The following is a 15715-nucleotide window of genomic DNA, read 5'->3' as shown; positions in this document are numbered from 1 at the left end:
ATCCATGAAGTAATTGATTTGTCTACATTAGGGATTGATGGTTTCTGGGTTTTAATGGAGGCTTGTTGCAGTGTCTGCTTTGAAGATGGTCGTGCTCCTTTTGGAGGCTTCTGTGTTTACTGCGGTGATCGGGGTCCTACGTGAAGGGCATAGAGCTTTCGGGGTGATGAGGGCCTCTGAATATTGAGATTTCCTCTTGATTATTTGTCTTGTGATGTTGCTTTTATTTTTTAGTTCTTACGTGTACTATGAATTAGAAGATTGTGCTTGGTTGACTCGCTCCTTTAGTAGAGCGTGTGACTTGGCAATGTCTGTCAGGGTTAAGTTGTCCTTAAATGTTCACATTAGATGGGAAGTGGCATCAGCAATGGGAGCCAATGGGTCCGAGGGCGTGTCTTTTCACATTTTGTAGTGCTAGATCAGAGTCCGTCTCTGGGTTCAGAGGCTGAGCTCTTCTTGCGAGGCTGATGCATCTTGGATGTCGTTTGACTGTTTCTTGTTTTTCAGGGAAGCAGCTGGCACTGGTGAATACCAACTCTGCTGTGCGAACCTGCGGCTTTGACTTTGGAGGAAACATAATCATGTTCTCCACCGATAAGCAGATGGGATACCAGTGCTTTATTAACTTCTTTGACCTACGAGACCCTAGCCAGATCGGTAAGGCCATCTGCTGCTATCTTGAGTGTGCATGTGTGGAGGGCTTCAGGTAGTAGCGTGTTAGAGGTTCAGATCAAACAGTGCTCCTGCTGCTGCAAAAGCAGGTGCTGTGCAACAGTATTGACGTTTAGAGGAAGGCATTGAGCCCCGTTTTTGCCGCATAGGAATCAAAGTAAATTGGACTGTAAGGTTCCACATGGAGGATCCAGTGTTGCGTGCGTGACCACAGGCAGGTTGTCATTCACCTCCTAAATTCAGGTAAACCCGGCTTATATGTATTTTAGGGTGGTCCGACATTCTACAGTGCCGTACATACCAAAAATACAGACCATGGAGGCAATTCCTTTTCAGTGGAACTTTACAGATCGTATGCTAGTGCAGGAGTAATGCTTTGGGTCATAGAGGGGACACTGGTGACAGAGGCGTACATTAATATAGTGTACATTTAGGCCCTGGGTTAGCAATTATTACATATTTGCATATATCTGCTTTGACCTGGTCTTGGTGAATTCCACTGATTTCATTTGCTTTGATGCCAGGAGGCAGAACATTCCAGTGGTGACAACCCTTCAGGGAGAAGGAAAATCTGGGAACATCAAGAAAGGGCAGACCTTGATGGTGAACAAGAGGGGATGGGGACCATGTACTGGACAAACAATGAGGAATCTCACTAGGGGTATACACACAAGTTGTGCTCAAGTCTACCCACAGAAAAAAGGGAAGTTCAATGCCTCTGTGAAAGAGACTCTTGGAGGTACCACACCCTGCAAGCGTCTAAAGGAGGCAGCAAGAGTGGCTTCTGTGACTGGACCCTAGGGCACAAACAAGGAGTGTACTTGCATGAGACAAGCCAGTATGGGTCCAGCCGGAAAATACAGAGGATGCCTTCTGTGGGAACAGAACGCAGCACACTTGTTATATGAATAGACTACCGGTACAATGAGACAAAAGGAAGGGGTACAGATTGCCTACGAGGTTATAGGAGCCAGTCTCTGTACAAAGAAATACAGAGAGGCATGGATGCGGACACCATAAAGCACTTACGAGACACTAAGAGCCTCACAAGGGAGCTCCTTGCCTCTGTAACCTTGTACCAGCTCACAAACAGTACATTGTGTGGTTAATGACAATCCCTGACATGGACTTAGTAGAGGATCCAGTGCGGACAAACCATTGTGCATGCCACTCGTTGAGCCCAAAGGAGTTTCTGGATTGGGCTGCCGGGTTTTGCAGGTGCATTATGGGCATGGAAGCCCATGTTTTTGGAAATAGAATTTTATGAAAGGAAACGTTATATCATGATTCAGGATCTTCTCTGGTGATGGTTGACAACACCCTGTGTGTCTGCAGACAGCGCCACCCAGAGGCAGAGATGCGACACAGTGGAACGAAATGTTATTTAGCAGGATGCCCGAATGTGAGAATAGAGCAGGGAGCCTGAGTAGAGGGAAATCAGTCAGCAAGGTAGTAGGGGGCTATGCCAAGGATGGATTTTGAAGAATAGGAGTGAAAAGCTAGAGATGGAGCATGTTTTCTTTTTGTTTTTTAAAAATTCTTTTTACCCACTGTAAAGAGCCACCTGGTACGGTGATGGCACACTGTGTTTGGGAGTACCTAGGAAGGTTGTATATGGTGCATATTACCTATTTGAGTACTTGGTTGAGCTGAATGAATGAATGAGTGTAGGCGGCCCAGGAGTGGGCTTGAGCAGTTTTGGAGTGGCGGGTGAGGTGTTGGTGGGTTCGCCCGATATTTAGAAGTTGGTTCTGGCTGAAGTGCCTGTGATGAAGTGATTTTAGTGTATGTTTGCTGTATAAGAGGAGCTCATGTTTGTGAGCTTTGGGTAATGCAGTTCAACAGTTGAGAGGAAGTAAGCATTGGCTTTGTCAACCGCATGGTCAGTGTGTTGGTTCTACAGCGGCTTTTCTTTTTTTTTTTTAGAGGACAATGAACCATACATGAAGATCCCCTGCAATGACTCCAAGATCACAAGCGCTGTATGGGGTCCCCTGGGCGAGTGCGTCATCGCTGGACATGAGAGTGGGGAGCTGAACCAGTTCAGCGCTAAGGTACATGTCCAGAAAGCATGCACTTCGCCAGCAGGTGCACAGGGTAGTCATCGGGCTGGGGAGATGGCACGAGTGAATTGGGGGTATGCAGGAGTGAGATCGGGCCCCACGAGGCGGGCAGCGGGTAAGAATGCAAACTGAGTGGCAGGAACTGCCAGCTTAGGCTATATCTATCTGGAGCGATGTTAGATTTGAGCTGGAATGAGAGTCTGGGGAAAGACGCCCCTGGTTTGGGGCTGCAGTCCAGAGTACATGTTTTGGAAGATGGCTTACACTTTTTTTGGTATAAATCTTTGGTTGATCAAGCCATGTTTTAAAGGGAAGAGCAGAGAATGTGCTCAACTAATGATGTCCTCCAGTGGTCCGCTTGTCTTTTAGCATTACATTTTATATCTGGGGGTGTCCGTGAAGCTTGATATCTGAGGCTAGTTTTGCTGCTTGCAGGGTCGGATGCTTCTGCCTGATTAGGTAAGTTCCACACATTGAACTCTAACCTCTACTCAATATTTCTCTACCCCTCCATAATCTTCCTTCAATAGTCTGGTGAGATCGTTGGCAACATAAAGGAGCATCACAAGCAGATCAATGACATCCAGACGTCCCGCGACAAGACCATGTTTATCACCGCCTCCAAAGACAACACTGCCAAGGTACGGGCCTGTGGCTGCCATTGAGAGGTTTAAGGTCCCAGCAGGAACTGGGCAAGGGCAGTGGGGAGGCTGGCTGTCTTGGGAAGGTGTCCGGGTAAGGGGAGGTGGTTGTGAATGGCTGTTGGTAGGAAAGGAATGGTGTGAGGCTTGGCTTAGTAGATATCCAGCTGGGTGGCCCTTTGCTGTGTACAGGACATTTGAAGTGCCCCAGTACATAATTTAGAAAAGTACTACTACTCTGGTTATGTATCCAATGTCTGCCCTGACCTGAGCTAGACCTTGCCTGCTCTTCAGTGTCACCCGCAGCATGCATCTCTTGTGTTAGGGCAAGGTGGTTGCAGGTTATCCAATGACTGCTTTGTGTTGCTGAAATGTCTCCACATAATTATTTTACATGGCGGTAACTGTAAGAAAATGCCAGCTATGCTTACATTTTGTGTTCCGTGCCTTAGGTCTATCCCTTAAGCTCACCTTGTGTTTCTTGCCACTTCCTCCACAGCTCTTTGATGCCACATCGCTCGAGCACCTGAAGACCTTCCGCACAGAGCGCCCGGTTAACTCTGCTGCCCTATCCCCCATCTATGACCATGTGAGTGGCTTGGAGTTTCTTGGCAGGGTGATGGGCTTATCCTTGATGCTTGCTGGGCTGGTCATTTTTTCCAGCATGGTTTGCTTTGGCAGGGCGACCTGTCAGTCCTTCGTGCTGGTGGGGCTGAAAGCCCATCCTTGTCCCTTCCCTCCTCACTCTACTATTCAGAGGGAGCGCTTTACTTTTCCAATGCCTCCCACCATAGAGGGCTGACTTTTCGAGTGGTGTGTTGGTCCTAAAGGTGCCTTCTTGAGGTTGGAGCTTCTGAACCTCCTCTTACTATGCATAAGAGAGAGGATTCTGAGGATTGAGCACTAGAACACAGTGCGGCTGGGGTTGGAGAGTGGCTATGCTTAATGCATTATGGAACTTAAAGTGCTAACCGTTGCTGCTGCTGATGTAGTTGTAGATTTCTTTTTTAACAGGTTATGTGAGCTCTAAGCACCTTCAGCTATGATACCATACCTGTCTGACACTTTGCCATTTCGCTCTCTGTAGGTGATTTTGGGCGGTGGTCAGGAGGCCATGGATGTGACCACGACTTCGACCAGAATTGGGAAGTTTGAGGCCAGGTATGTCCGAGACTCTTATCATGAATTTTGAGTTCGGGTTGGACGTTTGTTCTGAAGGTTGGTCACTGTTAGCATGACGTCCATGTTAATAGCGGGTACTAACGCAGTTTCTACTACTAGGTTTTTCCATTTGGCGTTTGAAGAAGAGTTTGGGAGGGTTAAAGGTCACTTTGGACCAATCAACAGTGCTGAATTCCACCCTGATGGCAAGAGGTATGGGTTGTTTTTATGCTTTTATCAATTACTTGTTTTCATTTCATTCTTGCATCCAAGCCTGTCTTCATGTGAGAGAATCTTCTTCTCTGCTGCGTTTTTATAGCCTGGTCTTTCCTAAATTTATATAGCTCTGATGGTGTACCTCAATCCCTGACCTTTAGCACCTCATGCTATGATGGCCATGGCATCTCCACGCTGCTCTAAGAGAACCCTGTGCTGTCCTAGCCCTGGTACCAAGATGCTGCTCCTTCAGTGCCCCTTAACCTTGGCTTGCAACACCTGTTTTCCTGTTACTGGTCTTACACAGAGTTTACTGATGTGCTCAATAGCACCACAATGTTACCAAGTCCTGAAATGTACCTCATCCCTTAATGGCACAACTTATACTTTTCTAGTCCAAAGAATCACGCACAACCAGTGCACCTTCATCTTGGCCTGTACCCCTGGGACTTAATCCACATCTCTGTTCATGCAACTCAACCATAAATGACACCTGCTTTTCTAGTATTGTACATGCACAGCTCTTGGTGTATCTACTTCCTGGCTTCCACACAGATTTGCCCCTGTTGTATCCTGCTGTGCCAAGCAGCTTGAGTGTGCATGATCTCTTGTTCCTTTCCCTGGGATTGTTTTGACCTGTATGCATTTGTTCTAATGAGTGTCTTCCTTCCACAGATTACTCATGTCTTGAAATACTCCTTCAGGTGCCCACTGGTCTGGAATGTTTTAATAGTCATTATAAAGGCCCACACGGTTCTGATCAGCTTTGCTGGTGCCTCCGCATGGTAGTAGGGATTCCATTGGTACATGCATCAAGCTTTCATTCCCTCTTACCGCTTCCTTTTTTCCATGGAAAGACTTGCTTTTCGTTTTCAAAACAGCTGCTTAGACTTTTTCCTAGCAATGTTATGTCTCTTTATATCCGGCATCAAATCCTATAAGTACTGTGACCAGCCAATGTTGTGCTCTGACCGGCTCACCGGTGCATTTGGTGCTTGGGAAGGGACCACAACAGCAGGAGTGTGCCTTTAGGCGGATTCACCTGAAAGTGGGGGTTAGAGTGGGCTACAAGACTGGTTAGACAGATGACATTTGACAGCAAAGCGATAGTGTCTGGCTTGAGACGCTGTGTAGACTACTGTTACATAGTGTTTTCTGTTGGGAGATGGCAGTGAACAAAGTGTTTGTCCAGGTTTTGTCACATCTCCTTACCCACTGCCACCATTTCTTTCTGGCAACACCATTGATTCAGGGGTGCTACTTCGATCGTCCTCTGTGGAGTTCCTCCAAACAAGCGACAGGTGAGCTGTCCCCTCTTGGAATTATTTGGGCTGTTAAATGCTTGATTTTTTTCAGAAGGCCCAGCCTCTCCTTGAGATTTGCCTTTGTGCCATCCTTACCCGGTGATCCATCACTGGCCGGCAAAGGCCAAGGTTGGGTAAGCTACTGCATACCTCCTGATTTGATCCCAAGCTCCATCTTTCCATCTATGTCCACCTCAGAGCTGGGCCTCAGGCAATGGTCCACTTGCAGCCTGCATCTTCAGTGCTGGTCCATCAGCACAATTCTTTACAAACCTATTGCCAGCTCCATTGTTTATTTGCAGCCTTTGGGTTGTGAGCCCCTTCTTGAGTCCCCATTGAGGATCCCTTTCAGGCATGACTTTGCTCAGTCTATGCTAAGGAGGAAGGATCTGTGCCTTTTTTAGTCTGGCATGCAGATGCGACTTGAGTTCTGTCCGCCCCTGAAGAATGTTCCTGAATCCCCAATTGATCAGAAGCTGCTTTATCTAGTCCAAGGGCTTCACTAGGCAAGGGGACATAACGCAACCCCAGATTCTGATCATTGTGTGGTGTGGTGACGGGGGCAGCGTTCTGTTCTTTCTGCATACCAGCCCTCAAGGTTGATGGCAAGGTTCACGTCTCATAGAAAGTTTAGAAGCAGGTTTTGCATGATAAACCCCTTCCTTTTTCGTAAGGCACTCCCTGATCTCTTCGTGTTACTTCAGAAGAGGCCACCTTCATTCTGTTTCCCTCTACAATCCTTGTGCAGCATTAACAGGGTGAAGGTGGGTGAGAGGTTGAATCATTTGTCCACCCATTGTACAGACCAGTGTAATTGTTTAGGCTTCTACAGCGTGAGCCACTCCCAAATTATGCCATCACCTAGCTGAAGACTATGGATGCTTTCTTAAATGAACGGTTTTCTTCTGCAAGCCTATCGTGGAGGAGTATATTGTATCCTGGCTAGGCACACAAGTAAAGTATGCAAGTATCTGCCCCCTATTGATGGAAAGAAACGATAAAGCTGCTGCTTGGGAATGGCATTATTAGGAGGATGTGTGCGTTAGCCACAGCGTCTAATTCAAGCAGCTACTGGCCTTTTGCCTGCATAAGCCTCTTTGATATTCAAACTGATGACTTGTTGCCAAATTGAGTGCTTAAAGAGCAACAGCCACTAGGTTTGTCGGCCTCCTCTGCTGCATCCTCATCTATACCAGCGATGGAGCATTACAGGATGTTACCTTTTCAGGGGCGGAGGTTTGCTGGCTAAGGCCTGTGACTGTACTTTTCCCCCTCAAGGGAAAAGGGTGCATGCTGAGGCAACCAGGCTGTTTGTGTCTAGAACCACTTACTGATCCCATTCCTCACCTGTCTATTTGGAAGGGGAGAAGAACACTTCGGACTATTCAGCTCTGCAAATCCTCCCCTAGGATTACTGCCTCCTTTACTCTGCAGGTAAAACCCATTATCTGTTCACTATGCTGACTTTCTGATAGACGTCTGCGGCTCATCTTTGTGGAAAAGATCAGGGCCTTTCATACCTTTACTATTGACTTTATGTGCAATTTCATATTACAGTGTGCTCAGAAATTTGGGAAGGACATGGCATGTTATTTATTCTCTGAGGTTCTAGGGTCCACAGTATCCAAGACGCAGTATGGTGGGTCTCGCATCAAAAAGGAATCCTGGATGGGATTCTTTTCAATCTTCTGGACCTCATCTGTCTGCCCAGTCCTTAGGCAAGATTGAGAAGTCCGGGGTGGCAATTCGGGGTGGCATGAGACAACCTTCAGTGAGCTTCAGGTTTGCAGGGTTCTGGAATGGTGGCCTTACTTCAGTTTGCTTCTTGGGGAGCCACATTGCCCACCAGGTACTCAAATCCCTGGTTACTGCTATCCTTACAGGGCTGCAGTGCCAATATACAAGGTCTTACAGGGAGCCGCATCCCTTGAGGGCCAGGTAAACGCTTTTTGCTTCAGTCTGAATTGAGTGCGATGGTATTGGAATTAAAGGCCTTCTTTCCACTAGTCTAGGACAAGTCTGTCCTGGTCCTGACTGACTGCTTCCTCACCATGCATGATCTTAACAGCAGGCCGAGGGGCAGAGTGGGCTCCCTTAACCCTTGCAGGGAGTGCAGGTCCCTCTGGTTCTAGTTGCCGGGCGTTTACATGTAGGGCTCCACTCCCCCCCTCCCCAAGTAGAACTTTGTGTGCAGTTGACGCCCCCCCGGCACCACTTTGCTTCACCCAGAGCTAGTAAATATTCGCCACCCCTCTGCGATCTCACACCCTTCACATTATATCAAGCATGCGTATGTCGGGCTAGGAAGAATTCTCAGAAATGTGCCAATTCTCTTCTACCTTAGAGACCCCCAGCTCTTTTTGCTAGACTTAAGGACTTTTCATTTCTAACCTGGAGAGAGCGAAACCTTTTTCCCACTTTCATGTATTTTTCTGTGATTGGACTGTTTCTTTGATTTTGGAGTCTGACAAACTCCATTGGTATCATCTTTACATTGTCACACATAACACCTTCAGTTCAGTGGCACAGGGAAGTGTCTTAGATTTCCCAAAGGTGAATACCTTCTCTTGTTGAACTACTGTTTCCAAGAGCAGTGAAATTTACTTTACTTACATTTTATAACTTTCTAGACCCAGCACACACTATCTTACAATGGGCTGCTGGAGGGGTTACTTTGTCTAGTTTCTCATGTGACATTTTTATGTTACCCATTCTACAATTAATCTCTGATGGCAGTGGTTTAACTTTTACTATCATTGTGTGTTTTTACCGCGGGCTGTAATTGCAGCTGCAGTAAGACACCCATGGGTGCCCATTTTGTCAAAACTGCCCTGGTCGTCTTTTTTCCGCCATTTCTTGTTGGAAAGGTCCTTCTTGAGATTTACTCTGCATGCCAAACCAGGTTTGGTCCCTTTGTTCGTTTTGTCTTTGGCGGGATTCACGAGTGAAACCCGCCTCTGACCTCAGCATGTCTGGCAGGGGCAGGGAGTGAGGGAGGTATCCGAAACTCCCTGTGCTTAGTCTATTGATTACAGGAATGTACCCAAGGGTGATTGGCTGGCTGGAGGGCTGCCACCTGTTGTGTATTTGACAGCTATGCTGCAAATAAATGGGAGAAACCTGCATAAAAGGGCAAGGCTTTTGGCTTGGAAGGCAAAGTCGACCACTGGGCGAAGGAATCCGATGAAGAACTTGGAAGAGACGCCTGCTGCAACTCCTGGACCGTTGATTTGCCCAGTGAAGCCCTGCTGCAGTGATGAATCTCTGAATTCGCCTCGACTAGACGAGACAAGCAAAGGATGACTTCTCCTCTTGGGTTGGTGGGACCAATCGACCCCAAGACAAGCTCATTTGGAAAGCCTCTCGGAGCTGGCTGTACTTGCATTGCTGCTGCAGGAACCGAAGTGCCAGGGAGAAGAAGTCTCCAGAATCGAGTGAGTGTCTTTAAGCTGGACCCGAGCTCCAGGAAGAACCTCCGGATTTAGGAAGCAGGACTGACCAAGCTTGAGCCACCTCAACGGAGTGCTGGACCCCAGATGTGAGTAAAGTCTGAAGTGGTATCCGAGAACCGCAGTGTTGCTATTTGCTAGAGACGCAAGGAGCTGAAACCGCAAAGTGCTGCCGAATTGAAGTTTGCCCACTGCTGCCGCTCACCTCCCATTGTAGTGCAGAGTCCACAGACTTCCTCCCTCTTGTCCCTACGACTGAGGCCCAGGACCAACAGGATCTGCTGACCTACATGGAAACGGAAGCCAGCTGCAACCATTTCTTCTAACCAAAGGTACTGTAAAACTAAGGGGACTTGTCTTGTTGTATACCCTTACTGGTTCTCATTTGAGACTGGTCTTGGTTGCTTTTGCCGAGTGTCTTGCAACTTTGCCCCTCACAAGCCTCCTACCTTGTGGCCCTACAGGGATTCTATTTTTCTACAAAGACTTCTAAAACATTGTGCAGGTCTTTTACTTACCTGCAAGAAGTGCTTCAGTTAACCTAAACTTTTTCTCAATTGACATTGGCTGGCCTGGCTCCCTGAAAGAGACTACTTACCTCTGACTGTTTTAACTTTCCTCCAGGAAAGGGTTACTTTACTTTGCATTGGGGGTTAAAAAGTACTTGCCTGCTTCAGAATATTTGTGTGACCTTTTTGTTTTCTTTCCAGACCCTTTTCTTTGACACCAACCTCAATATTGCTCTAAATGTACCAGTGATATAGTTATTGAAGTCACATCAGGGTGTAGGAACCATCTGTGTGCCATCCCAAATGGGTACTTGCTGATTTTAGAGAAACTTGGGGGAAGTATTTTGAAGTGTATTTGTGTATTTGCTTATATATTGCTCCCTTCCGAAGAAGGCTTATTGAACTGACTGTTAAATTAATTGTTTAATAAAGAAACATTGAGTGTAAGTTTATTTGAATACTTGTCACTGTGAATCTCTGTAAAAACCCCTTTGCTCACCTTGACTCCTCTTGATAAGCCTGGCTGCTCAGCCACACTACCAACCTGTGTAGTACAGACTTGTACCAAAGGTAGGGTTCCTATTGCCAGGAGTTCAAGGCTGCTGTAGTCTTCCAAAGGATACTGCACACAATCTTGCCTAACACTCTGCGGGCACCATTGTCGCATTTGAGAGATTACAGGGACAGCCCCAGTCTTGTCTGAATTGCCCGGCATCACCTTGCACCCTTTTGGTGATCCATTCCATTGCAAGTATTCCCCATAGCTTATTAAGTCACTCTACCCATTTGGGGGTTCTTTCTGCTTCCACCGTTTGGCCAATACTAACCATGCTGCTATAAGCATTACTATAGAAGCTTTACGATGGTGTTTAGAGAGGAGCGAAAATGTTGGGACAAACAGACTGCACATCCATTCCCTGGGACTAAGAGACAAGGGAGAAGGGATCATTCACTGTATTTGGACCCCCACTTCCTTCCAAAAAACCCTTAGCCCCGGGCAGTCCAACCATATGTGTCTCCAGTCTCTTCTCCCCAGACATTCCCTCCTGCACTACTGTGATACATTGGGATACATCCTGTGCAGCTCTCCTACGCTCTCCTGCTGATCTCTAAAGGATCCCACCACCCTCACCGATCCACCCTCTGCTGCTGCTACCTTCACTCCACTGCCTGGACTCCCACTCACTGCTGTAACTCCCCATCCTTCTCTGAAACCTTCCCCTCCCCCCACCCCTCTACTGAACCTGCAACAGCTCCGGACACTTACTCCAATTGTGGACACTCTGCCGTGTGGCCACCAGCACTTACTCTCATCCTGTTCCTGTCATGCACACGATCTGTCTTTCCCTCCCTCCATCTCCCTCCCCCTTTACCTTCCGCTCATTCTCATGCCCCCCTCCCACTTCCCCCTCGCACTATCCCTTCTTGCTCCAATCTTATCCACCTCCCCACTGTCAATCCCTCCAGTATCATTAACATTGCCCTCTGGAATGCCCGATCCATCTGCAATAAAGCCACTGCGGCTCTTGATCTATTCTTCCGACTCAACCGCCACTTCCTCTGCATCAGAGACTTGGATCCCCCTTCAATTCCACTGTTCCTGCATCTCTCTCCACCCCCTCTTCCTCCTTTCATGTTCCACGCCCCACAGGTCGCGGAGGCGGCGTCTGCCTAATTTTTCACCTTAAATGTCTCCTCATCTCCTACCTTACCTCTCCCTACCTTCTCCTCCTTTGAATTTCTCTACAAGGCCTTCACTTAACCTCACGCGATCTCCTTCTTAATCATTTACAGACCTCCTGGCCCCCTCTCTTCCTTCTATGAAGACCTAGACCATCATCTCTCTCTCATTTCTCCCTCCCCTACTCCTCTGTCCTCGGCGATTTCAACCTCCCTCTCTCAACCTCATCTCATTCTTCCCCTCTTCTCTCCTTACTCGACTCCTACCTACTCTCTCCCCAACCCCCCCACCCACTCCTCTGGCTCCACTCTCGATCTTATCTTTCTCTCATCTCACTCTTCCTCCCCCGTATCGTCTGTTCCCAACTATCTCTCCGATCACACCTTACTCGCCTTCTCCCTCACTCCCCCCCTCCTCACTGTCCTTCCCCTCTCCCTCCTTCTCTCGTCGCGATCTCCGCAACTTCAACCCTTCTCTCTTCCTTGACTCCTGTTCTTCCTCCCTTTCCCCTCTCCTTGGCTTCTCATCCCTCTCGGCCAACGACGCCCTCTCCTCGCTGTCCTCTATATCCTCCAGTCTTGACCAACTCTATCCTCTTACTTCCTTTTCACCCTCTCACAAACCTTCCCAACCCTGGCTCTTCTCTCACCTTCCGTCAATGCGTCGCCTCCTCCGTCACTGGCTCAAATCCCCTTCTCTGGCTAACCAATTTTCTTACTTCTCATATCACTCTCTATGACTCTTGCCTCACATCTGCCAAGCGCGCCTTCTATTCTAACCTCCTCCACTCACAAGCTTCTCACCCCTGCCGTATCTTCCAGACCCTCTCTCGTCTTCTTTCCCCCTCCTACTTCCGACCCTCCACAAACTCTCCCCTCTCTCCTTCTGACTTTGACACCTTCTTCTCATCCAAAATTCTCTCTTCGCCAAAACATCTCTCATCTCCTCTCCTTCCTTCTCCCCTCCTTCCTCTTCCACCTCCTGCTAATGTCCACTGTCTCTCCCATCACCCCAGCCTCCGTCTCCTGTCCAAAACTCACCCTACCGCTGCCCCTTCTGATCCCATCCCCACCTCCCTCATCCCCAAAGTCTACCCTCTCCTCATCCCCTACCTAACCACCTTCTTTAACCTCTGTCTCTCCTCTGCTACCTTTCCCTCAGCTTTCAAACACGCTACCATCACTACCATCATCCCTATCCTGAAGAAGCCTTCAAGATCCACTCCTTCCACACTTCTAAACTCCTAATTTTCTCCCGCCTCTTCTACTGCTCCTCTATTCTCTTTGAACTCCATATCTCTCACCTGACTCCCCTAAAATCCTTCTACTGCTCCTCTATCTGTACTGTCTTCTTGGCCCTCGAGACTCTAGATCTACCTCACTCTCTCAACTCGGCTGGCTTCTATTCCTCTCACAATTTAGAATATCAGTTCCTCAGTCTTGTCTACAAATCTCTCCATGACCTTGCCCTCCCCTATCTCTCTTCCCTCCTCTCATTTTACTCTCCCTCCCGCTCTCTCCGATCAGCTGATCTCTACCTTCTCACTGTACACCCTGCCCCTTGTGCCGCCTCACGCTTCCGCTCCTTCCAACTCTTGGCCCCCCTCCATTGGAACTCCCTACCTCTATCCGCTCCACCCCCACCTATTCATCCTTCTGCTCCTCCTTGAAAGCCCTTCTCCACCCCCCCCAACTCTCCTTACCTACCTCTCTCCCCCCTCAAACCCTCTGCCTCCCCTCCCTCCTACCCCCTCCTCCTACTGGATACTGTAACCACCAGGAGGTGTAGGACGACAACCGGGGGCTTCCTCCCACTCCTGCTGACCTCAAACCTGACATTGATACCCCCTTCACCTACCTCCACTCCCCTCCTTCCCCTCCTTTTGAGTAAATTGTTCCACATACTGTACTACTGGTTTGTTTCATGTTTGTAAATATGCTTCTTTCATTACTGTACCTTGTTGTTATTCTGTAAAGCGCTTTGGAGTAAAGCGCTATATAAACTCAATAAACATAATCTTGTACCATGCCTCCCTGAGTTGACTAGATCTGGTTAGCTTCAGTATATTTCCCTACCGGTATTCCCACATTTCTCGGGATTTGTTTGTTCCCATGTCTATTTGAATCGTGTATATCTTTGAGACCATTTGTCTGTCCCCTGTGTGCGTGGTGACAAACTTTTCAAACGCTGTCACCTCTTGAGTGGCAGCCCCCTTCATTGCCGGGTGCATCAGCCAGTGTTGCACTTGATAGTACCCCAGTATATCTTCCTCAGTCACTCCCAACTCTTTCTTGCATTCTTCAAAAGATCGCATGCCATGTCCCGTCATGTCTCCCACTTTCGTACATCCCACATTGTGCCACTTGCTGAATGAATCCTGCACCGGGCAGAATTTGGGGTCTCCGAATAGCGGTCTGAAGGGGGACGGGCGTGAGGATATACCTCTGATCCACGATCTGGTCCCAGTTCCAGGTCACTGCTAGAACTTGACTTAGACAAGTATTCTGGGGTCTGTCATGCCTATATAGCCATACCAATAGCTGTGTACCTGCTACAGCCTTGTCCATTCTTGCCCGTGGTTTTGTTTTGTCCCCCGAGAGCCATTCCCTGACTACCCGCAGTTGAGCTGCTTCATAGTATTTATAAAAATTCAGGAGGCCTACGCCCCCCTTATGTTTAAGCGCCATCTGCGTCTCCAGGGCCACCCTAGGGTGCTTATTATGCTAGATGAATCGCTACACCAACCTGCAGAGTTCTTTAAAGAAGAGCCGCAGTATCCCGATGGGGAGTGCTTGGATGTAATGCAGTACCCTGGGGAGTGTTACTATATTTATCGTAGCGATCCTACCCGGAAGCACGGAATTCGTAGAGGCAACCATTTCCCCAAGTCTGCCTTAACCTGCGCTCGATAGCCAACTTCGTGTCAGCTATACAGAGTCAACTATGTTCATCCCCAAGTACTTTATACTATCAGCAGCTACTGCAAAGAGAGAGTATCTAGGCAAGTCAGCCCGCTGTCTCTGTGGGCCCTAGGTTGAGAAGTTCTGATTTGGACATGTTCATTTAAGTCCCGTCACTTGTTCCATCTTGGTGAGTTCCATAATGGGTGCGGGTACCATTGTTTCTACTTGTTAGGGACAGAATCATGTAGTCTGTGAATGCCGCTATTTTGTGAACCTCTCCTCCGTAATGGTATGCCCTGGAGTTCCGTCGGATTGTAGCCAGCCGGGGATCCAAATATACTGCGTATAAAAGCATAGACGGGGGACACCCCTGTCTAGTATCGCTTGTGATACTAATGCTCTGGAAATCAGAGTTGATTGCGAAGCGCATCGAGGGATTTTGAAAATTTGACTTGACCAATGTGCAAAAATTTCGCACCCATTCCCGTGTGTTCCATAGTCTTAAATAGGAACAGCCATTCTACCTGTCGAAAGCCTTCTCTGCGTCGAGGAAGATGAGCACTGAGGGAACCCATTGTATGGTCACTTTTTCTACCAGGTGTATTATCCGCCTCGTGTGGTCCCACGCCAGCCGCCCCTAATGAATCCTGACTGGTCTGTCACAATCTGGCTCGGCAACACAGGGTTCAGACTCGATGCAAAGATGCCGGTTTATATTTTTCCATCGATGTTCAATGAGGCAATGGGCCGGTACAGCCCACACTTTGTCAGATCCTTGTTCAGCTTCTCAAATACCACAACCTTTTCTTCCCCCATTGTTTGCATCACGCAACGCTGCACCCCATCGTGTTAAAAAGGGCAGGGAGTCTAGTGCTCCATTCGGGCCCAGCGTTTTATTCTTAGGCAGGGCCTTTATTGCTGCCTCAACCCCTTCCTCCCTTATGCCTTCCTCTAGTCGCTCCCTGTTTGTGTGATATCTTAGGTAGGGGTACTTGTCGGATATATTGTTCGGCCGATCCTAAATCTGGACTGTCTGATGCCTATCGAGCACTATAAAACTCTGCCTAGGCCCCTGTGATAGCCTCTGAATCAGTCACTGTCGTTGCATCCGATACG

The 15715-nt window shown here is 48.1% G+C and overlaps 1 protein-coding gene across 1 annotated transcript in view; it reads left to right on the top strand.

Moving 5' to 3' along the window:
- EIF3I (eukaryotic translation initiation factor 3 subunit I) overlaps nt 1-15715 on the top strand; it is a 64235-nt gene that overhangs the window by 36659 nt on the left and 11861 nt on the right. The window contains exons 5-10 of the mRNA XM_069622482.1: nt 508-657; nt 2599-2726; nt 3266-3376; nt 3876-3965; nt 4464-4537; nt 4658-4750. Coding sequence (XP_069478583.1) covers nt 508-657; nt 2599-2726; nt 3266-3376; nt 3876-3965; nt 4464-4537; nt 4658-4750 — 646 coding nt within the window. The remainder of the gene's footprint in view (nt 1-507; nt 658-2598; nt 2727-3265; nt 3377-3875; nt 3966-4463; nt 4538-4657; nt 4751-15715) is intronic.

The sequence above is a fragment of the Ambystoma mexicanum genome, chromosome 11, assembly GCF_040938575.1.
Source record: "Ambystoma mexicanum isolate Mex_15411 chromosome 11, UKY_AmexF1_1, whole genome shotgun sequence".
Classification (NCBI taxonomy): domain Eukaryota; kingdom Metazoa; phylum Chordata; class Amphibia; order Caudata; family Ambystomatidae; genus Ambystoma; species Ambystoma mexicanum.
Note: the sequence above shows the minus strand (reverse complement) of the source record. Positions and strands in the feature narration are given on the sequence as shown.